The sequence below is a fragment of the Mesocricetus auratus genome, unplaced genomic scaffold (genome assembly GCF_017639785.1).
Source record: "Mesocricetus auratus isolate SY011 unplaced genomic scaffold, BCM_Maur_2.0 Super-Scaffold_6731, whole genome shotgun sequence".
Lineage (NCBI taxonomy): Eukaryota > Metazoa > Chordata > Mammalia > Rodentia > Cricetidae > Mesocricetus > Mesocricetus auratus.
In genome coordinates this window covers 2,189,426-2,212,336 of record NW_024429185.1, presented here as the reverse complement: position 1 = coordinate 2,212,336, position 22,911 = coordinate 2,189,426, and the positions used below count along the sequence as shown (strand labels likewise).

The window sequence follows — 22,911 nt, the reverse complement described above, 5'->3', positions numbered from 1 at the left end:
GTCTCATATAGTCCAGGACCTCGAACTCGTGAACATTGAAGTGACTGACACCGTCTCGTTCTGATTCCCTTTGTGCCTCCCACCCGCTAACAGCCACGCCTGCCTTGGCAACACTTTTGGGGGGGGGGCTCTGCTGGACCCTGAAGATGGTTCAGATGTCTTAACCAAAATAATGTTTATGCAAACTAAAACATAAAACTAGAGAAGGTGTAAATCAAAAATAAATTTTTTGTGTCTTGTGTCTGGAAAATATTGCTAAAATGTGTAAAAAGACAGACGTTATCAGGTTACTCCCCTACACTGATTCAAAACGCTGTACTGAGCTTCGGCTTCTCTTGATCTGGCCATTATTAAAGGATTCTTGTAGTTTTCGTTGGCTTAGTTCAATGAGCCTAGTTGTCCGCCATTTCACCATTCAGCACCCGCCTCTTGGAATGACAGGTGAGTGCTACCCGGTCGCTCTTGACCGACCAGCGGCTCTGCAAAGGCAGAAGGGGTCGGTGGGTGACGTCGCATGGCATTCTGGGAAATGTAGTTCGGACAGGGAGCTGACCCGCCCCCTCCTCGCCTGGACTGGTGACTAAGGGCGGAAGTTCTAATCCATTTTCCGCAAACGTCGCTCAAGGCCGTGGCTCCACGGCTACATCTGACTGGTCGGCAGTATCTGTGCATGCGCACTAGCTACTTTGCAGCACGTTCGCAAGGTCTTCTGGGAGTTGTAGTCCGAGGTTCCGGGCCGTCCAAGGGCGTTAGTTGCCTTCTGAGCTCCCAGGGAGGATGGACCCCGGGGAGGATGTGGAGCCGCTTGCGGGTCTGGTCTGGTCGTCAGCCTTGACACCGCCACCGCCGGGTTTCAGCGCGGTGAGCAGGGGCGGACGAGGGCGGCGGGGCGGGGCGGGGCGGGGAGGGGACGAAGCCCCGCTGACCCGTGCGATCCGCAGATCACCTGCACCGTGGAGGGAACGGCCGCCAGCTTCGGCCGCAGTTTCCCTCAGAAAGCCGGCTACTTTCTGTGCCTGAGCCCGCTGGGCAGCCTGAGGGTGAGCACGGGCGTCCGAAAGCCTGATCCTGAGCCCTTCCCTACCCTCCCTCTACCGGCGGACGTCCCTGGCTGGGCCCGCCCCGCCGACTCCCTGCTGAACTCCCTCTTCCACCTGCTCCCTCTCCCAATCCCAGAACCCTCAGGACAGTGTGGTAGTGGACATGCAGATCGTGATGGACAAGGGCCCGCTGCCACCCGGCTTCTCTACGGTCAACGACGCTCTAGACACCAGTAAGACCCGTGGTCGCAGGGGAGAGCGAGTCTGGTCAGGACATAACCCAGCTGGGCGGGCGACAGGCACAACCTGCCAGTGCAGAACTTGGGAAGCTGAGGCAAGAGGATGGTGGGAGTTGAAGCCTGGACCACAGAGTGAGGCCTTGTCTCAACCCACTACCCCCAAATTAAATAGTTGGCACACACCTGTCATAGTAGCGCTCGAGCTGAAGCAGGAGGACGGCTGTGAGTTAGCCTCAGCCTCCCCTGAGACGTTGAGCCTAGTGGGGCACAGCTGTCCCCAGCCTGTCCCAACCCTGTCCCAAAGTGAACAAGCAGCAGCCCCAAATGCTTTTGTCACACGCAGGCGCCTTCCGGGCTGACACTGGCCACCACTGCTTCTGAGGCCCAGGGAGTCCTCCTCGCCCTTCTCTTTCCTTTCCAGGCTCTCGCGCACCAAGCCCGCCTGGAACTGTCTGTCCCTGCTCGCTCTCTGCATAGCTCAGTCCCCCCCCCCCGCCCGACCCAGCTGCCCACCTCCTCTCTGGTGCTTGGTTCTCAAGGTGTCGTTAGTGACTCAGGCTAGCTGACCGCTCTGCACAGGGTCAGGTCAGGTCAGACGGGAGGCTCCCGCAAATTCCCCTACCTTCCTTTGGCTGCTGTTTCTGGACTTACATGCTTGTTTTTAGGGGGGCCGGGTCCCAATGTGCAGTCCCAGCTGGCCTGGAACTTCTGTCCTCTCATTCCGGGATTCACAGGGCCAAGCTCCTTGCAACTGTCGCAACCTGCTGGGTGTGGGGCTGCTGCTCTTCATCCGGGCACTTGAGAGGCTGAGGCAGGAGGATTGCTTCCAGTTCAAAGCCACTTTGGGATACGTGGTGAATTCCAGGGCTGCATAGACCATAGAGTGAGATCCTGTCACAAAAATCAAGGCGTGCACAAAATCTCAGCCAGCAGAGTTCTCGCTTAGTATGCACGGACCCTGGCTGCATCCCCCACACCACATAAACCGGCACGCCATCGGCACTCGGGACGCCATCCTCAGCTGCAAAGTGATTCTGAGGCCAGCCTGGACTACATGAGACTCTGTCTCATACACAAATACATACATATAATAGGAAATCACAAATATATACATATAATAGGAAATCACAAATACATATAATAGGAAATCACAAATACATACATATAATAGGAAATCACAAATACATACATATAATAGGAAATCACAAATACATACATATAATAGGAAATCACAAATACATACATATAATAGGAAATCACAAATACATACATATAATAGGAAATCACAAATACATACATATAATAGGAAATCACAAATACATACATATAATAGGAAATCGCCTTCCTGACCCCATGGAGCACACACAACAGTTTGTGACACCCCCTCCCCAGGCTATAGGACCAGGAAAAGTGAGGTTGGGGCCACAATAGATGTCCCACTGTGGACGCCCACAAATACTCAGCAAAGGGCAGCTTGCTTCGGTGACTCCCAAAGCTAGCGCAGTCCTTCCTGTGATTATACGCTGATGATTTAATGAGCCCCCAGCGCTGGCCTCCCTGCCCTGCCCCCTCTCACTTCCCTACCCCCACTCCCAGAGGCCTCTGTGTCCAAGAAGAAGCGCATGTGTGTGAAGCTGATGCCCCTGGGGGCTGCCGACATGGTTGTGTGTGACGTGAAACTGAGTGGGAAGACCAAGACAGTGCCTGGATACCTGCGCGTGGGGTAGAGTAGCGCGGCCCCGCCCTTAGCGCATCCCTGCCGCTTCACCTCCACATTCCACCCCCGTTCTCACCTCTCCTCATGCGGGGATGGAGTCTCATGGCCCCAGTCAGGATGCTGGCAGGATGGGATCTCATGGGACCCCCAGTCAGGATGCTGGCGGGGATGGAGTCTCATGGGACCCCCAGTCAGGATGCTGGCGGGATGGGATCTCATGGGACCCCCAGTCAGGATGCTGGCGGGGTGGGATCTCATGGGACCCCCCAGTCAGGATGCTGGCGGGGATGGGTGGAGCTGCCGAGAGAAAATGACCCCAAATGGTGGCCACAGAGACACAGGCCCACCCTTCCAGCCCCAGCTTCGCAGAGCATTGGTCTCCTTCCCTTCCCCAACCCCCCCCCGCTCCAGGGACATGGGTGGTTTTGCCATCTGGTACAAGAAATCTAAGGCCCCAAGACCAGTGCCCAAGCCCCGCACTGTCAGCCAGGATATGCGGGGCCTCTCGCTGGATCCACCCTCACAGCCCAGGTGAGTCTCAGGTACCCGGGGGGGGAGGGGCAAGAGGAAGACTTCCGCCTGGCTGAAGTCACTGTCCCTTCTCCCCAGCAAAGGCAGCCAGCCTGAGCGGACCCTGTCTAGGCTAGGGTCTAGAGCATCCACCCTGCGGAGGAATGACTCCATCTATGACGCGTCCAGTCCCCATGGCATCTCAGGTACAGACTGGAGGCTGCAGCCTGGGTGGCAGCTGCCCTCCCAGCAAACTTTCCATTTCCAAGATTTATTTTTAGTTTTATGTATGTTTTGCCTGTACACCATGTGTGTGCGTTGCTCTGGGAGCGCAGAAGAGGGGGACGGACCCCCTGTAACTGCAGTTAAAAAGGGTGTGAGCCGCCATGTAGGCAGTGGGAACTGAATCCGGACTCTTTCCTGCGCTGACTCCAGCCCACGAGCTATCTCTGTGCCCTCTTGATGGTGGCAGATGGGACCTCACACTCTGTGGGGGCTCAGGGCAGAATCCAGGGTGTGTTGAGTGACCCTCTTCCCGGGATGACATTAACACATTTCTCAGATGGTACAGTGCTGCCAGGATCCAGTTCAGGGAGCTAGTGGGTTTATCTGGCTTAGCGTTCACAGGTGAGTTCCGGGGCTGCACAGGCCCAAACGCAGTAGTTACGGCGCTAATGAAGATGCAGCCGCTGTGGGAATCAGCCTGTGCTCCCTGGGTGGGGAGGGTCACCTGGGGTTGCAGGGTGTCCCGGGGTCTCCCTCCTCAGCCTCCCTGGGAATTTTCGTTGCAGCCATGGATGGGGTTCCCTTTACCCTGCACCCCCGCTTTGAGGGCAAGAGCTGTGGGCCTCTGGTGAGTCGGTGTCCCTGGGATCTGGGTGTCCTCGTCAGCTCCTGTTCAAGGGGCTGTGACCATGACCTGAATGGGTGTGGGATAGAGACCGAGGGATCCCAGAGTAGGGGTTTGGGGCGGGGGGAGACTCAGGCTGGGGTTTGTGGGGCCAGTCCTGAAGATGGCAGGATGGGGTCGTGTGTGGTGATGCTCTCCCGTCATCCCAGCCCTCAGGAGGTAGGGCAGGGGGGCAGCTTGGGCTTCATGAGACACCGTCTGAGAAGCTAGGGGCTTGCATGGAGAGATGGCTCAGCTGGTAAAGGCACTTGTCACCACGCCTTACCGTAATTCACTTCCTGGGTCCCACGTAGCAGGAGAGACCAACTCCTGGGAGTTATCCTTGAAGCCCACAGGCCTTGGTGTGTGTGTGTGTGTGTATGTGTGTATGAGTGTGTGTGTGAGTGTGTGGTGTGTGTGAGTGTGCGTGTGTGAGTGTGCGTGTGTGTGTGAGTGTGTGTGTGTGGTGTGTGTATGTGTGGTGTGTGTGTATAGTGTGTGTGTGAGTGTGCGTGTGTGGTGTGTGAGTGTGCGTGTGTGAGTGTGTGGGTATGTGTGTGAATGTGTGTGTGGTGTGTATATGTGTGTGAGTGTGTGTGTGGTGCGTGTGTGTCTGTGTGTGGTGTGTGTATGTGTGCACACGCGCACACACACCACGGTTTAGTGGAACTCTGGCCTTACGCTCTTGCTTCTGTCCTCTAGAACTTGTCTGCCTTTGGGGACCTGACCATTAAGTCGCTGGCAGACATTGAGAAGGAGGTAGGTGCAGGAGGCCCTTCCCCGGGTCCCCCACTCCTCTGTCATTTCCAGTGCGCCCCTCCAGGCCCCGGCGCCGCCTCAGCCCCCTCTCTCCACTCCCCAGTACAACTATGGCTTCGTGGTGGAGAAGACAGCAGCTGCTCGCCTGCCCCCCAGCGTCTCATAGGCCCTGCCTCGGTGTCCCCTGGCCGCCACCTGCCTGGCAAGCATTGCTGGCTGGCACCCTGCTTTCAGCCTGGCCGCATGGATAAGGTCCCTTGGCTGGTGGTGCCGCGGCTGCCTGGGTGGTGCCTTCTCTTCATTTGTCAGCCTTGTGTCTGGAGGCTGTGCGTGCGCAGCAGTAAACACTTCCTGGTACCCACTGTGGTGTGAAGTCTTTGTTACCTTTAAGATTTGTTTTTGTTTTAAGTGTGTGTGTGTGTGTGAATGCAAGTGCTTTTGGAGACCAAAGCTGGAGCCCCAGGTGATTGTGAGCTCCCTGACACGGGTGTTGGATCTGAACTCAAGTCCTCTGTAAAGCCTCTGTTATTTCTGAAGCAGGGTCTCTGTAGTCCAGGCTGGGTTGTGTGGTGCTCGGCCTGGAAGCGGGGTCTTGCGCACCACAGTTGTGCACTCCGCCAGCTGGGGTGCAGCCTCTCAGCCTTAGTTATTTGGCTTTATTTTTTATTTTTAATTTTGGAGTTTTCTGGACATTGGTTTCATGCAGCCCAGATAGGAAGACCATGAACTTAAATTTAATTTTTAAATCTTATGTGTGTTGGTGTTTCACCTGTATGTATGTCTACGTGAGGGTGTCAGCTCCCCTGAGACTGTAGTCACAGCCATGAGCTGCCTTGTGGATGCTGGGAATTGAACCTGGGTCCTCTGGAAGAGCAGCCAGTGGTCTTAACCACTGAGCCAAACTTAAAATTTTAGCTTTTGTTTATTTGTGGGAAGAGGGGCTCCTAGTGCTGTGTGCGGAGGTCAGAGGACAGTTTTCAGGAGCTGGTCCCCTCCTGTCTGTGAGGCACACCTCCATCCCACAGTGAAGCTCCCTCAGCTGAGGAAGCACACAATTCAGTCGTCTCCGGAAGTCCCTAAAACTGAGCAGGTGCACTAGGCCTCCCCCTCCCCAGGTAATGCGAGCAGTAAGGACTGCAGAGAGCAGCCCAGAGAGCTTGGAAACCTGGGAAGGGCACCATCCGGCCAAGCTGCCTGCAGGCTGTGCCGTGAGCTCCAGGTTCCCAGCTCTGTGAGCTGTCCCCATGCTGGGGGGGGGGCAGTTTTGGTGACGCAGCTCTCTGTGAGTCATTTCTGCTCCTGTAGGTGACCCAAATAAAACTCAGTGTTTCATCAAGTTGGTATCGGTTCTTTGGTCTGTGGTTGGTCCCCACCTGGGGTTAGATGTTTGCTCACGACTCCTTGGTGGGGTCACACAACAGCTTCCAGCATGTGGGTCCCGGGTTTGAGCTCAGGTTGACAGGCTTGCCTGCAAGTGAGCCGGCTCACCAGGCCTCCTTAGGGACTCTTAAGTTACAGTTGGAGTTTACCCACAGAAACAGTGATCCCCACTTCATAGTAAGAGCCCTGAAGACTGACAGTGCTTAAAACCCAAGCTGTGTACTTACACCCGTGCAAAGTGGGCTGAGAGCCTAGAGTGGCAGGTGTTGGGGTTTCTGATCACACTGTGAACCCTGAATTTGCATTTGCTTAAGTAAATTAACTCTGGGTCAGGAGGCTGAAGTAGCGCTAGTTGACAGAGAGTAATCATAGAGCACCAAGGGCACCGGAAGTGACAGGGAGACACCAGAAGCGGTAGAGAAGGATTTGGAGTGTCATGGCCTTTTCTGTTTGGCTGAGCAGAAGGATGCTCCCTTCGGGAGAGGCCAGCAAGCCGGGAAGGCTAACCAGGTGCTCACTGAGTCAGCCGGTTTCCACCCAGCCCTCGAATCTTGAGTCTTACTTACAAATGTAAGGATAGAGATTTATTGAAGCTACCTTTAGTGGCGGTGACAGAGCCAGTGCCTTTGGGTACAGAATTCCCACTTGGCGCTGCTGCCAGAGAAGCAGGTGGGTAACTGCGGAGTTACAATTGCTGGTTGAATAGCAGTAGATTAAGTACTTTAAGTAGATTAAGGTGTAGTTAAAACGACAAGCAGACGTGCAGACTGTCTGCAAGACGGTAGACCCTGACAGGAGACCCCGCACCCAGGGCTCGGGACAGTGCGCTCTCACATGTCATCTACATGTTTATTTGAATTAAAGTTTTTGTGCGTATGTATATGTGTGTGCATGTGCATCCCGGAGCCCTGGGGCCAGAAGGAGGCAACAGATCCTGTGGAGCTGGAGTTGCAGGCAGCTCCGCACCCCGGCCTTGGTATGGAAATAGCAGTGCTCTTAATGGCTGAGCCGTCCCTCTCCTTAGGCCCTCCGCCCAGCCTTTGTTTCCCTTTTTCTGGACAAACCATGCTTGCTGAATCTCTGTCACACCTGTTCATCTCAGAGTTAACAGACATGAGGCAGCCCGTTCATGCTTGTCTAAACTTGGGGGTAACGGGAAGTAGCCCTGCTGGTTTGCAGTGTTTGTGGCCAGACCTGTGCCGGTGTGAGGCACCTTTGGAAAAAGCCCTCAGGTTTGTCTGACACCGGAGACGCACACGGTGTCCTTGTGCTTAGAGCTCCAGAGTTTCTGCAGGACGCCTGGGGTCAGCAACAGCAACTCTGGGGAGGCTGCCGCTCGCTCGGGGTAGAGCACAGTGAGCGAGTGAGGCGGTGCCCCTGGGAGATGCAGGCAGAGATCAGGAATGCTTGAAACGCTGTAGGCCAGCCTGAGCTACCCGAGAGCCCGCCTCAAAAATAACAAAGCAACCCAGTGCGCAGGCGCACACTTTAGACCCAGCCCTTTCGAAGCAGAAGCAGGTGGGTCTATCTGTGCGTTCAGGCCAGCCTGGTCTACATAGGACAGCCAGGGCATTGTAGAATATTATATAGAAATTAAATAAAATAATTTAAAAAGTAAAGGAAGAAGTCCAAATGGGAAAGCCAGCCCTGCGTAGACCCCACAGAGGACGTGTGCTCACGGGAGGGGCTGTACCAGCTTGTCCCAATGCATCATGGAAGTCCCGGGTGTCCGGAAGTCTTCCAGCAAGTTTGGGTACTAATACACTTCTCTTTGGCACTCACTGCTTCAGCTAAACCCAGATGGCAGCTACTGCATGAAGTTGGTACTGTGGTGCCCCACTTAGGCTAAGGCAGGAGGATCACCCTGAGTTACAGCAGGTAGCTGAAGGATTATCTCCCTCAGCTAGGACACCAATGACAAACCATTCTGGCAAGGTGAGTCCATTGGCCTGTGTGGTTACAGGAGTGTGGGGGCCCCTCTGTTGTGGGGTGTCCACCAGAGAAGACTGCTGGGACATGTGTTTAAGCGCCGGGGGACAGAGCTGGATTGCACTTAGAGAAGTCAGAGCCAGCACACGCATGTCAAGCTGGGTCAGGAGGGTCTCATAGGAGCCTGGCTAAGCCCTGAAGTCTGTCAATGAGGACATTCAGAGGGGTGTCACTAAGCCTGGACACAGGGATCTGGGGATGATCCCGACCCTACCTGCTGCTGCGGGGCTGCCAGGCCCCGCCCAGGCTGCTGTGGCGCCAGCCACCAAATCTGATCTCACTTGGAAGCAAAAGTCGTTTGTTCTCCCTGGTCTCCTTCCCAGCTGGCCCGGAACCACCCGGGGTCGCTTTTCACAGCACCAGCGGGTACTAGAGACCTCCGGTGACCTGTGTTTGTCAGTGAGTTGAAGGAACTAGTGTGCCCTGAACCACACACCTTGGCATTTGCCAAGTGTCCAATCTGATGGCAAGGAGAGGTCTCTGGGCCGGTGCTGGGGTCCCACAGGTCCTGCCTGGGACACATAGCTCTACGTGGCTCCAGCCAGGGGTCTCCCACACCCCTCCAGGCCCAAAGCCCCACTGAGCTCTCACAATGACCCTGAGCAGTGGTTTAACCTCTCTGTGCCTCAGTTTCCCCATCTTAGCAATAAGATGTCCTGTTCTCCACCTCATGTGACCAGAGGCATTACATCGTTTTTCTTTTGTTTGTTTGCTTTTCTGTTTGAATCTCATGTAGCCCAGGCTAGTCTCAAACCCAACATGTGCCCAAGTGTGACCTTGGACTCCTTGTCGGTTCTCCCTGCTCCAGCCTCCGGGTGCTGGGATCACAAGTCTGCATGACCACGCTTGCCCAGCAAGGACTGCTTTGTCCGTTTTGTGCAGTCAGGGTCTCACTACGCAGCCCAGGTTGGGTTAGAACTTGCAACGATCCTCCTGCCTCAGCCACCTAGGTGCGGACTGTCCCTGCTGGCGCTGTGAGGTGAACCCGTATAGAAAGTGACTGAGGGTGACTTAGCCAGGTGTGGTGGCATTCAGGCACTCAGAGACAGAGGCAGGAGGATCACACCCTCAGCGCGGTGGAAGTCCCGCCCCTTAGCAGCTTTTATCACCATAGAAGCGACTGAGACTGGACTCGAACCAGGAGTTTAAACATGGAACCTGAGCCAGCGCAGGCCCTTGTTTTCCTTAAGTGGCTGCTATCAAACAGCTAAGACACGTGACTAATAAGTACTGAGGGCCTACTGTGTGCAGCTTCGGAGGAAAGCGAGGCACAGCAACGAGACCACTCAGCCTTGAGCCCACAGGAGACCCCAGCCACCCCGAGCGCCCCCCACCCATGAGAGCTCCAATGTCCACCGCTCCCCAGGGAGTCCCCGGAGTGCAGGTCTAAGACGGAGCCTTCTTCCAGGAACAGGGGGTGGGGCAACTGGACCTGGGTGCAAGTCCAGGTTCGGGTGCTCAGAAATGGGAACCCTGGTGAGTCACAGCCCCTGCCGAGGCCTCCGTTTCCTCATCTGTGAAATGGATGGAGAACCTCTGAGAGTCAGAGCCTAAACCCAACCCTCCCCCCATTACAAAAGAACCCGACTCCCCTGCATCAGGGTCTGCCCAGCGGGATGCAAGAAAAGGTCTCAAAGACCCACCCCTGGCCTCGGTATCCCTCTTAGCAAGGAGGCAAAGGCTGGAGCAGTGGCAACTGTTTTGCATCATGAGGCCACCATGGCTACAGTAGCAGATGCAGTAGTATCTCTGTGTGTCATCATCCTGACTGCCCCAACTGCCAGCTCACACCGGCGTAGCATCCGTTCCCATGTCCAGCGGTTTGCGGCCCAGCATGCTATGCATCTCCTGAGTGACCCTGTCCCAGTGGCCCCTGTCAGCCAATTGTGTCTGAGGCCGCTGGAAAGCAGGCAGACTGACTTCACTGGCTCTCCCCAGGACTGTGGATGCGATATCAGTGGCCATGAGCCCAGGGGGGTCCCCAGGCTCCTGGGAGGGGGCAGAGAGGGTCTGGCGATGGGTACCCTGCTGGGGCTGAGCCCCGCTGCCAGCTTTGGAGTCTTCTGGAGGCCGGGTCGGCTCATCTTCAAAGGACGGTGGAGGCAGTTCATGGAGACCCCGGCGAGTGGCCCGAACAGCCCTGAGCAGGGTGTGAGTCATCACCGCCACCAGGATCAGGGCACCTGAACCCAGGACCGATGCAGCCGCTGCACCTGCCTCAATCTCGAAGAGCAGCAGGACATACATGGCCAGTGCTGAGGAAGGAAAGGCTCACTTATTCACTCAGCAAACATGTGCTCTCCAAGCCTCAAACACAAAGCAACAGCAGGAAACCCTGGGCCAGAGCAAGGAGGCGCACCACTGGAAGCCACAACACCATCACGGCCTCTCCAAATAAGGGCACCTGCCAGGGGTGGTGGTGCATGTTGAAGGAGGTTGAAGCAGGCAGATCTCTGAGTTCAAGGCCAGCCTGGTCTACAGAGTGAGTTCCAGGACAGCCAGGGACATATGGTAAGACCCCATCCTCAAAGCAAAGAAACAAACAGCAAAAATGACTAAACACAGGGTTCCGTGGTTAAGCGAACTTGGGTTTGGTTCCCAGCACTGCACCGTGGTTCCTGAGGGACTCCAGTTCTGAGCTCAGGGATCAAACAGGTACACAGACAGACAGACAGACAAGCAGACAGGTACACAGACAGACAGACAAGCAGACAAACAAGCAGACAAGACACCTATAAACACTAGGTGGGGACACCCCAAGGCCTCACAGCCTGAAGGATACAGACTGGACTTTACTATTTACTTTTTTCATTTTTTACTGTTTCTGTCACTGTGTATGCGCAGTGCACCACGTGCACATGTGCAGGTCAGATTCTCTGGAGTGTGGGTCCGAGGAACTGTGCTAACAGTCATTAGTGAGCCAGCCCTAAAAAAAATGGGGCTTCTGGGGCTAGAAAGATGGCTCAGAGGTTAAGCGCACTGGCTGCTCTTCCAGAGGTCCTGAGTTCAATTCCCAGCACCCACATGGTGGCTCACAACTGTCTATAATGAGATCTGGTGCCTTCTTTTGGCCTGCAGGCAGAACACTGTATACATAATAAATAAATCTTTTAAAAATGGGGCTTCTTATTCTTTTTTTTTTTTTTTTTTTTTTTTTTTTGGTTTTTACGAGACAGGGTTTCTCTGTATTGTTTTGGAGACTGTCGGTCCAGCCCGGCCTCGAACTCACAGAGATCCGCCTGCCTCTGCCTCCCGAGTGCTGGGATAGTAAGTACTCTTAACCACCGAGCATCTCTTCAGTTCTCTGCCAGAGGTCCCTCAGCGGTACAGCTCTTGTCTACGGTGCCCTAGATCCCAGGTTCCAGCCACAATGTGGTAAAACGCAAAACCAAGTCCTTTCAGGGCAGAGCGCTTGCTTGGCATGCATGAGGTCTGGGTGTGGCTCTGTCTGTCACCCCACACTGTGAGGGCAGGAGGATCAGGAAACCCGGCTCATCCTTGGCTACAAAGAGAGTTTGAAACCAGCCAGGGCTATGTGAGACTCTCTAAAAAACAAGTAAGAAGAAGCAAAGGTCAAAACAGGCTGGGGGACGACTCCGGGTTAAGACTCCTGGCTGTTCTTGCAGAGGAGTGGTTCCCAGAGCCCATGCAGCTCAGAACTGCCTGAAGCTGCGGCTCGGGGGGATTTATGGTTTCTGACCTCTGTGGACACCGCATACACCTGTCCTCCCAAGGCTGGGCAGGTAAAAGCAAGACCAGAAGTCCAAGGCCAGCGCTGGCCACAGGCGACTCCAGGCCAATCTCGCCTACGTGATCAGCACTAATAGTGAATGGATGGTGAATATTAATGGAGAAGCATCAGGGACACTCATCACCCTTGATCAATGGGGAAACTGAGGCACAGAGCATATCCACGACGAGGGCTGGAGCAGCAACAGCCTGAGCTCAGGCTGACTGGCCCCAGAGACCTGTGTGCACCCCCCTGCCCCTGCCCGCCACACACCTGCTAAGTAGACGGAGACCCCACAGCAGAACAGGCCGAGCGCGGAGTGCCTGAGGAGGCGGCAGTCGTACAGAAACCAGTCGGACCTGAGGGAGGGCCACAGGAAGAGAGACAGAGACCCAGTGACACCAGGCCAGAGTCTAGTAAGCTGCTGGCCCTCACCCCTCCACCTGCGGACTCTACCCAACCGCCCACCCGCCCACTCGTCCATCACCACCGCGCACCCGGCCACCCGGCCACCCATCGGCTTGAATCTCCACGGTCCCACCGGCGTCAGAGCGCTGTGAGAGAACAGAGTCAACGAGGGACAAGGAGGGCACCCCTCTGCTCCAGTGGGGTCACCGACACCTGCACCCCGCGCTCAGGGCCTGAGCAGGCGACCCCCGGCCGGGCTGTGGCTGCTGATTCACACCCGGCGGCCCTGCCCTCTGCAGCTCCGAGATTGGCACGTGGCCCCGAGACGCACCCCGAGCACCAGCGCGGGAAGGAACGGGAGCCTCAGTTTCCCCCTCCGCAGGCAGAGGCGGCGGCGTCCTACCTGCCCGGCCCCGGCCCACGAGCCAGCTCGGCGCCCAGGTGTCCGCAGAGCGCGGCGAGCAGCAGGCAGCCGAGCCCGAGGACCTGCGTCAGCGCAGCCAGCGCAGTCGCCAGCGGCAGCAATGCCCCAGCCGCAGCTTCGGGTAGCCCAGCGTCGGGGTCCAGCTCGGGGTGCAGCCCGGCGGTGTGCTCACCCCTCAGCTCGGCGCGCCCCGCCTGGAGCTGGAACAACAGCTGCGCAGCCAGCGCGACCAGCACGGCGGCTGGGATGCCCAGCAGGGCCATCGCGGCCAGCACCCGGCCTCCGTACGAGCGGCCCATAGCCCGGGCCTGGGGTGGAGAGAGCGAGGGAGGGAGGCGGCGGGGGTCCTGGGGTGGAGAGAGCGAGGGGAGGGTCCTGGGGTGGAGAGAGCGAGGGGAGGGTCCTGGGGTGGAGAGAGCGAGGGGAGGGAGGCGGCGGGGGTCCTGGGGTGGAGAGAGCGAGGGGAGGGAGGCGGCCCGGGGGTCCTGGGGTGGAGAGAGCGAGGGGGGGAGGCGGCGGGGGTCCTGGGGTGGAGAGAGCGAGGGGAGGGTCCTGGGGTGGAGAGAGCGAGGGGAGGGAGGCGGCGGGGGTCCTGGGGTGGAGAGAGCGAGGGGAGGGAGGCAGCCCGGGGGTCCTGGGGTGGAGAGAGCGAGGGGGAGGCGGCGGGGGTCCTGGGGTGGAGAGAGCGAGGGGAGGGAGGCGGCGGGGGTCCTGGGGTGGAGAGAGCGAGGGGAGGGTCCTGGGGTGGAGAGAGCGAGGGGGGGAGGCGGCGGGGGTCCTGGGGTGGAGAGAGCGGGGGGAAGGGTCCTGGGGTGGAGAGAGCGAGGGGAGGGAGGCGGCGGGGGTCCTGGGGTGGAGAGAGCGAGGGGAGGGTCCTGGGGTGGAGAGAGCGAGGGGAGGGAGGCGGCGGGGGTCCTGGGGTGGAGAGAGCGAGGGAGGGGAGGCGGCCCAGGGGTCCTGGGGTGGAGAGAGCGAGGGAGGGAGGCGGCGGGGGTCCTGGGGTGGAGAGAGCGAGGGGAGGGTCCTGGGGTGGAGAGAGCGAGGGGAGGGAGGCGGCGGGGGTCCTGGGGTGGAGAGAGCGAGGGAGGGGAGGAGGCCCGGGGGTCCTGGGGTGGAGAGAGCGAGGGGAGGGTCCTGGGGTGGAGAGAGCGAGGGGGGGAGGCGGCGGGGGTCCCGGGCGCCACAGGGGCTCTAGACCAGGGCCCCGAGCGCTAGTGCGGGATAGGGGAAAACTGCGCGGAAACTTGGGGGAGAGTGCGTTGTCTCCGCTCCGGCCGGGCTCCGCCCCCCCCCCCCGGGTGTGGGGCGGGGGAGACGGGAGGGGCGCTGGCGGGGAGGCGGGGCCTGTGGCTGAGGGGCGGGGCGGGGCGGGGCTGAAGAGGACGGGGATCCCAAGAGACCGGTCTTCCACGGGGTGGGGCGGGGCTCAGCTGCCGCAGGCAATGATGGGTGGGACCGCGGGTGAGGGGCCAGAAAAGGGGGTCTTGCAGGGCAGAGATGCAGGGCTTCAGGTGCGGGGCGGTGCCCGGAAATGGACGGGTCTGGGAGAGGGAGCGGAGGGGCGGAGCCAGGGGCGGGAGCCATTTGGGTCTCCCCACCCTAACGGGCGATTTTGAAGGTTTACTAGATAGAGAGGGATGATAAAACGTTTATTTTATGTGTGTGAGGGTCTGGCCACAGGTACATCTGTGCGTGCAGTGCTTGCCGAATACCTGTGGAGACCACAAGAGGGCGTGGGCATCGTCTGCAGATGGATGTGGGCCACCACGTGGGTCCTGGGGACTGAGCCTCCATCTGCAAGAGCAGACATGCTCTTACTCACGGAGCCCTCTTCCTATATTAAATGTGTATATACTAACACAGGCCTGTCGTGGAGACAGCCTGACCTAGAAGACACTGTCTTTAAGAGTAAACAGAGTGGTGTTGCACGCCTTTAATCCCAGCACTCGGGAGGCAGAGGCAGGCGGATCTCTGTGAGTTCCAGGACAGCCTCTAAAACAATACAGAGAAACCCTGTCCCGAAAAAAAAAAAAGTAAGCAGAGGGACTGGCTCGATGGTTAAGAGTTCAGTTCCCTGCCGGTCAGGAGGTTCGCAGCTGCTTGTAACTCCAGGGCCAGGGGACCCTATACACCCTTTTCTGGCCTCTGGTCTTGCCTTCAGGTGACCATACGCCACCCCAAGCATATAATAAAATGGAAAAATTAGGCCGGTGGTGATGGCGCTTGCCTTTAACTCCAGCACTCAGGAGGCAGAGGCAGGAGGGACTCCGAGTTCAAGGCCAGCCTGGTCTACACACTGAGCCCAGGACGGCTGGGCTGTGTTGAGAGACCCTGCCTCAGAAAACAAGACAAAGCAATTCTCTCATGTCTGCAGCGTAAGGTGCCACCATAGGTGTCATCTCTCCATCACCGCCTGGAAGCTTGCAGGCCACCCTGCTCCCTGCGTGTCTGCCCGTGTCCTTGCCAGAGCACCTTTCAAACGATTACTTTTCAAGACAGGGTTTCTCTCTGTAGCCCTGGCTGTCCTAGAACTCGCTCTGCAGACCAGGCTGGCCTCGAACTCACAGATCTAAGAGTCTTTGCCTTCTGGGTGCTGGCATTTAAGGCATACAGCACCACTGCCCTGCTACTCAAATGATTACTTTCGACAAGTTGAGACAAAACTTTCATAAAGGTATCCATTTTTTTATTCTGTGGTTTGTAGAAAATTTACAACAGAATCCACCTCTGCCTGGGAACACTGTCTCTTTAAGACCGCCCTTCCCTGCCTGTGTCTGGCTGCTGTCACTCAAAGCCACATGTTACAGCCTGTGTCCTGCTTTATCCTGTCCATGGCTGAGCAACTCTGGGCCTGCCCACTTCAGTTGGTCTGTTGGTGTACATTTGGGGTTCATCTACCTCTTGGCAAATGTCAGTCACAATGCAGGTATAGGACCCCTGACCCCAGGAGTGAAGTTCTATGAGTCAACTTGCTGATACCTATGCTAACTCCATTTTACTGTTTGTGCGTGGAACTACACAGATTTTGCATTCCCATAAGGGGTGAATGATGGTTTTTTTTTTGTTTGTTTTTTTGTTTTTTTGTTTTTTTTGGTTTTTCGAGACAAGGTTTCTCTATGGCTTTGGAGGCTGTCCTGGAATTAGCTCTTGTAGACCAGGCTGGCCTCGAACTCACAAAGATCCACCTGCCTCTGCCTCCCAAGTGCTGGGATTAAAGGTGTGCGCCACCAACGCCCGGCTGAATGATGGTTTCTAATTTTCTTTTTTAACTAATGTTCAACATTCCAGCCGGGTGGTGATGGTGTACGCCTTTAATCCCAGCGCTCTGGAGAAAGAGACAGATGGATCTCTGAGTTTGAGACCAGCCTGGTCTATAAAGCGAGTTCCAGGACATCCAGGGCTACACAGTGAAACCCTGTCTCAAAAAACAAAATAATAATCATAATAATTTAAACTTTCAATTCGTTAGTTCCTGTGGGGGACACGGATAGAGGTCAAAGGACAGCTTGTGGGCGCGGGCTCTTTCCTTGCCCCATGTGGGTACCCCGGATCGAGCTCAGGCAGTCAGACGCGGTGGGTACCCCGGATCGAGCTCAGGCAGTCAGACGCGGTGGGTACCCGGATCGGGCTCAGGCAGTCAGACGTGGTGGCCAGCAGGTATCCTTATTCAGTCTTGAGCCTCGGTTTCCCCCCCTACTCCAAGTTGGGGGCGGAGGTGAACGAGCCGCTTGCGGAGTCATGGCTCCTCAGGTCAGCAGCCTTCTCTACCCCAGAAAGCCAGGTTTGCCAGCATCCATGGACGCGCTTGGCGCGGGAGGGGGTTTCGTCTCATTTGCACGCCAGGGGGCGCCGTAAGCACAGCGAAACCGTTGGCATCGGCTCTCGGCGCTTAGACAGAGGGAGGTGCCGGCCCAGGGGTGGCGCTAGACAGAGGCTTTCTCGTTGAGACCGGGTCTTGTAGCCTAGGCCGTTCTAGAGCCCTCTATGTAGCAGAAAATGGCCTTGAACTCCAGATCCTTCTTCTGCACACATCTTTGCTTTCTTTTTCCTTTATTTTTGTGTCGTTATTTTGCACAAGACTTAAAATAGTATTTTTGTTCCCTATACTCTTTTTCAAGTGTGTGGTCGAGCTCGTGCCACCACGAGCCTGCGGAGGCCAATAGCTTGCGAGATTTTGCTTCTCCCTTCCATCTTGTGTGTTCGGGGAGTGGACTCGGCTTGTCAGTCTTGACAGCGCATGCCATTCCGAATGCACCGATTCATCTCGCCAGCCCTGCGCCAGCGTCCAGAGCAGGCCTGCACCACAAAGGCGGTTTGCAGGAGGGGTTTTGGTCTGTTTTGAACCGGGGTTTTGTGGCTGGGGTTCTATGGGTAGAAAGCTTGCTTAGCATGCACTAAAAACTCCTGGTACCGTGCCCAGGAAGGTACCCACGCTCTTGCAATGACTACGGGTGACTTGGAAGAGGAAACCTGTCTTTCTTTGGCTGCCATTCCAGCTACTCCTTAGGCTGAGGCAGGAGCGTGGTGAGTTCAAGGCCAGTCTTGATAGGGAACATCCTGAACGTGCAGAAGGCTAATGGGAACCCCGCCCCTGGGGAGGGTCACTGGAGCCCCGCCCCTGTACCCGGATTTCCCAGGGGGTCACCAGAGCTCTGCCCCTGCACCCGCATCCCCCTGGGCGTCCTGGCCGCTCCGGGCCCGGCCCCGGCCGGCATCCCGGTCCACGCGGTACTTGCGGCGGCGCAGGGGCTCGGTGATGCTGCGCCGCACCGGCTCGTCCAGGTCCTCGGGCTGCAGGAAGCTGCGGTCCAGCAGCTCAGCCGCCTCCTGCCAGTTGGCGAAGCAGGCAGGCCCCAGGCGTTGGATCTCGTCCGTGGCGTCGCTCGTCAGCACGTCCCCGCCCGGCTTGAGCACCACGACAGCTGGCAGGCGATGCACGGAGAACTGGCGACCGAGGTCCCTGAGGGGAGCGCGTGCGCGCATCAGCCCTCATCGCGACCCGCAGCTCCCGGGGCGCACTGCCCCCGACGGCCTCCCCTGACTCCCAGGGCCTTTGCACAGGCTCCTCACGCCCTCCCTCTCCTCTGCCGCCTGAACCCTTTAGGTGTCCACCTACTGTGTGTGTGCACCGTCTTCCTGCTGTGTGAGTGTGTGCACTGACTTCCTGCTGTGTGTGTGTGTGTACCATCTTCCTGCTGTGTGAGTGTGTGTGTACCGTCTTCCTGATGTGTGTGTGTACCATCTTCCTGCTGTGTGAGTGTGTGTGTGTGTGTGTACCATCTTCCTGCTGTGTGAGTGTGTGTGTGTACCATCTTCCTGCTGTGTGAGTGTGTGTGTACCATCTTCCTGCTGTGTGAGTGTGTGTGTGTGTACCGTCTTCCTGATGTGTGTGTACCATTTTCCTCCTGGGGTCACGGATTTCAAACAGCCAGGCCAGCTGAGGAATGGAATGAAGGAAATGGAATGAATGAATGTATGCTGTGAAAGACTATTAAATACCATGGGGCAGATATTTGAAGTGAGATTTTTTTGGATGGGGTTTCTGTGTAGCCCTGGCTGTCCTAGAATTCGTTTTGTAGACCAGGCTGGTCTGGAACCCACAGAGATCCGCCTGTCTCTGCCTCCTGAGTGCTGGGATTAAAGGCGTGCGCCACCAGCTCAGTTGAGGTTCTTAGTTTTTGTTGTTGGGTTTTTGTTTTGTTTTTGAGGCCCAGGCTGGCCTTATGGTTATATAGACAAGGGTGACCTTTGTAAGCAGTGGTGGCACAAGCCTTTAATCCCAGCTGTGGGGGGGGGGCAAGATGTGGGCAGATCTCTGAGCTCAAGGCCAGGCCAGCCTAGCCCACAGAATGAGTTTCAGGACAGCCAGGGCTACACAGAGGAACCCTGTCTAGAAATAAAACAAACAGATAAAGAAGCGACACTATACTCCCGATAATGGGGTGATGGTGTGTGTCTCCGCTCCTGGGTTATGGGGTGGGACTGGGGCGGAGACTCAGGGCTTCAAGTCTGACACACAAGCACCGTCCACTGAAAGCACAGACCCCGTTTGCTCTACTTGTTTTCGGTGCGCGTTTGCCTCCCTGTATGCACCACCTGTGTGCAGTGCCCGCAGGCACCAGGAGAGGGCGCCAGTGTCCGCAATCTGGAGTTATAGATGGTGTGAGCCTCCAAAACGTGGGTGCTGGGAACTAAATACAAGTCCTCAGCAACAGCAGCGGCGCTCTTGACCTCTGAGTCTTCTCTGCAGCCTGCTCTACACCGCCCTCACGGTCAGTCTGTGTAGAAGGTGGGCCTTAAACTCCGGATCCTCCCACCTCAGCCTCCCGAGTGTTGGGGTGAGAAGCCTGCTTGCCACACCGGGATCTGGCTTCCTGAACTTTGTCCCAGATAGCAGGTTCCTCTATGACACTTTTATGTCTTCTCTGGGAGGCTCATGGGGGAGGGGACTCACTTGATTACACAGGGCGGTAAGTGGTGTCCCAACCCTGATCATGATGTGTGGAATGGGGCCCTCATGATCAGATCCTTGATCTTGTGCAAGGAAGTCATTGAAATGGGTGAAAGGTCAGACAGTCAGCTGCTCATTACAGACTCCATAGCTCACTCCCCCCCCCGCAGCGCAGAGTCGGGGCAACCAGGGGCACATGGCGGGTCGTGGCTCCGGGAGCAGGGAACTGGGTGGCCAGACGTTGCTACATTGAATCTCTCTCAGAACTGAGATGGAACTCAGGGCTTCTGATTTTATCATTGGGAGCACAAATGAGAAGCTGGGTGTGGTGGTGTGTGCTTGACATCCAGCACTTAGGGAGCTGAGGCAGGGGGATTACTGTGAGTTCCAAGCCAGAACACCAAGCAAAGTTAGAAGGTGACTCAGAGGGTCAAATATTTGCTGTACAAGGATAAGGACTTGCGCTCTGGCCCCAACAGCCCAAAAGTAGGGTGGATGTTGTTGTCAAGGGATCCCCCACGATGCAAGACTCAACCAGTCTGTGAGCTCAGGGCTGTGTGATCCGGACTCTAGTGGAGCAACTGACGCCAGCCTTCCCCCACGCTGGGGAGCATACAGCAACACGCACCTGCACACGGCAGTGCATGGAACAACACATGCTTGAGGGCAGGCACATGTGTGCACACACACACACATGTGCGCATGCACACAGGCACACACACATGCACATGCACACATACACACATGCACACACACAAGCACACACACACATGGGCACACAACACACACACACACACACACTTGTCTGTGTCTTGAAGCTCCTGGGGGCGCCTGGGGGTTGGGTCCCTTCTCTTACTTTCATGTTTGTGTCCTACAGCTCCCGGTGAGGAGGGTCCTCTCTCTCGCTTTTACGTTTCTGGTAGGTTTGTTGGTTTTGGAGCAGGGTCACCCCACATAGCTCAGGCTAGCCTCAAACTCGGGATAGTTCTGACTCGCCTTCCTTGTGTTGATACTGCAGACGCGCACCCCCACATCGGGCTTACTTTAGGCGATGCAGTGGATAGAGGTATGACTTCACCGACAATGGACAACCATGAGCTACAGTAGCCATGTTTTTAGAGCTGGCCTTGAACTTGTATCCATTCTCTTGCCTCATCTCCAAGTTAGGATTGCAGGCTCCTGCGACTACCTCTAGCTGCCATCATGTGATTTCCTGACCCTTTGCTTCATATCTGTCCCCTTCAGTGGGCTGTCACGGACGAGGGATGGACCCCCTCTTCTGCGCTAGCTTCTAGTACCGGGACCGTAACCCTGGCTTGCCTTCCACGGAGACACCTTCTCCAGGAAGCCCTCCCTGGCCTTCCGTGGGGCCTCACCTCCTTAGGTCGTCATGGAACGGCAGGAAGAGCCACTTCTCAGGCATGTCCCTGAGGAACAGGTCCTGTTGCTCCTCCGTGGGATCCTGGGACACGTAGACCAGGGCCAGCTGTGCGGCCCGCAGCACGTAGAACTCATCAGTGAGTCGCACGAAGAAGTCTTTGAGGACCGGGGCGAAGGCCTGGCACTGGGGACAGGCCCCGGCGCCGAAGAACAGCAGCACCAGACGGTTCTCCAGCCGGCGGCTCAGCTCCGCCTCGGTCTCCACCTCGTCCTGGTCGCTGTTATTCCTGATCAGAACGCGGCCAGAGAAGAGGGTTACCATGGCGTGTGAGGACTGGGGACACGGGAGAGAGATCTGGTGTGGCCTGCTTACTGGGGCCCCTAACCCCAGGAATAGGAGCCTCAGAAGCCAGATTAGCCTCTAATCCTCCTGTAAGACGACCTCTACGGGACCAGCATCAGTTTGAGGGGGTAGGGAGGCCTCACGGACCTTCAGCTGAGAGCCAAACTGCTTGCAACCCTGTGAGCCCAGCACTGAGGCAGGGGGATCACCGCAAGTTCCAGGACACCCTGGGACAAAAATGAGAGGGGTTGGGGTACGCCTGGGAGTGGAGCCCCTGCCTAGAACCCGCCCCCACAGTGAGGGGGCCAGGGGCGTGGCTCAGGGGGGTGGAGTGACAGCCTGCAATCCCCCAATGAGGGGCTGGGGGCGTGGCTCAGGGGTGGAGCTCCTGCCTAGAATCTCCTTAGTGAGGGGGCCAGGGGCGTGACTTAGGGGGTGGGGTGACACCCTGCAATCCCCCAATGAGGGGCTGGGCGTGATTCGGGGTCTGGCTTCCATCTGTAACACAGTAAAGCAAACAAAACAATAAACTCCAGTAATGAAGGGATATGCTTGACACAACGAAAGCAATTCACTTCTAGGCAAAAATGTTTGGTAAAAAAACGAAACAAATACTGTAGACTCCTCCCTTCTCTATCCCCTCGCATCACCCAGACTACTCCGGAAACTCAGAGGCTTCCCACACTCCCCTTAACTATCAAAATCCAAATAAGCTTTTCCAAGGTGAGTGTGTCACTCAAGGCAGCTGCCATCTGTGTTCAGGGCTTGGACAAGCTCCTGTACAACTCCCGAGGCCTTTGTTGTTGTTACCGTTTTTTTTTTACGTTCAGGGCTTGGACACGCTCCTGTACAACTCACGAGGCCTTTGTTGTTAAGTTTTTAAGAACTGGTCTCTCGTAGACCAGGTGGTCCTCAGATTTACTATGTAGCCAAGGTTGACCCGAGCACAGGATCCTCCTCCTGAGTCAGGGTGAGAATCCTGGCGTCTGCAAACATGACAGAGCACGGAGAGGGCACCGAAGGTCGGACAGACATTTATTGTCTGCCGCAGGAAGGGAGAACACAGGATCATCCCAAGGCAAGGTTCTGAGGACTCCGGCTGCTTCCTCAGGGGCCCGCTCAGAGCATGTTTGATTGTTTTGGTCACAGATGCCACAGTGCACTTATGAGAACCCTGTCCTAGGGATCCAACTCATGTCATCAGCCTTGGTGACAAGCGCCTTTACCTGCTGAGCCCTCTCTTCTGGCCTGCGCATGCTCGGTTGAAGGTGACAGCTTAGAAAAGATGGAAATGTTGGGGGTGACAGTGACCTCGCTGAAAGCCAAAGCCAAAGGGAGGAAGCATGTGTGACGCTCAGCTTGCCTCATCAGAAAGGACAGTGACGGTGGTCAGCTCTGGCTGTCACCAACACCGCTAGCTCTACACTGTCCTTCCATCTCCGGGGTCTCTGTATCCCACTGTAGTCCTCTTGTGTAGCCAAGGACAACCTGGGACTTCCTGTGTGACAGCCTCGTTTACGGGGTGGGGGCACCGGGCACGGAAGCCAGGCTTCCTGCATGCTTTTTCTTCATTTTTCTCTTTTTAAAATTTTACAAGACAGGGTTTCCCTGTAGCTTTGGGGACTGTTCTGGAACTCACTCTGGAGACCAGG

The 22,911-nt window shown here is 56.6% G+C and overlaps 3 protein-coding genes across 4 annotated transcripts; 1 reads left to right on the top strand and 2 right to left on the bottom strand.

The window, feature by feature from the left end:
• The first annotated feature begins 701 nt into the window (after positions 1–701).
• On the top strand, positions 702–5,516 carry Mvb12a (multivesicular body subunit 12A). Its single transcript, XM_040742125.1, has 9 exons — positions 702–861; positions 942–1,040; positions 1,177–1,273; positions 2,876–3,002; positions 3,408–3,527; positions 3,606–3,712; positions 4,298–4,359; positions 5,098–5,154; positions 5,258–5,516. The coding sequence occupies exons 1-9, from the start codon at positions 778–780 to the stop codon at positions 5,318–5,320; spliced, it is 816 nt and encodes a 271-aa protein (XP_040598059.1). The 5' UTR covers positions 702–777; the 3' UTR covers positions 5,321–5,516.
• A 4,147-nt stretch (positions 5,517–9,663) lies between these two features.
• On the bottom strand, positions 9,664–13,452 carry Tmem221 (transmembrane protein 221). 2 transcript variants are annotated; one of them, XM_005086108.4, is made up of 4 exons: positions 13,065–13,452; positions 12,527–12,612; positions 10,548–10,778; positions 9,664–10,037 (listed from the first exon to the last, which is right to left on the bottom strand). In XM_005086108.4, exons 1-4 carry the CDS (start codon positions 13,382–13,384, stop codon positions 9,982–9,984), a joined length of 693 nt encoding a protein of 230 aa, XP_005086165.1. In that variant the 5' UTR covers positions 13,385–13,452; the 3' UTR covers positions 9,664–9,981. The 2 variants fall into 2 exon arrangements, with proteins under 2 accessions (XP_005086165.1, XP_040598058.1); XM_040742124.1 differs by having other exon boundaries at positions 9,664–10,778.
• Positions 13,453–16,269: 2,817 nt separating this feature from the next.
• Nxnl1 (nucleoredoxin like 1) lies at positions 16,270–21,566 on the bottom strand. Its single transcript, XM_005086107.4, has 2 exons — positions 20,913–21,566; positions 16,270–18,045 (listed from the first exon to the last, which is right to left on the bottom strand). Exons 1-2 carry the CDS (start codon positions 21,236–21,238, stop codon positions 17,727–17,729), a joined length of 645 nt encoding a protein of 214 aa, XP_005086164.1. The 5' UTR covers positions 21,239–21,566; the 3' UTR covers positions 16,270–17,726.
• Positions 21,567–22,911: the final 1,345 nt, after the last annotated feature.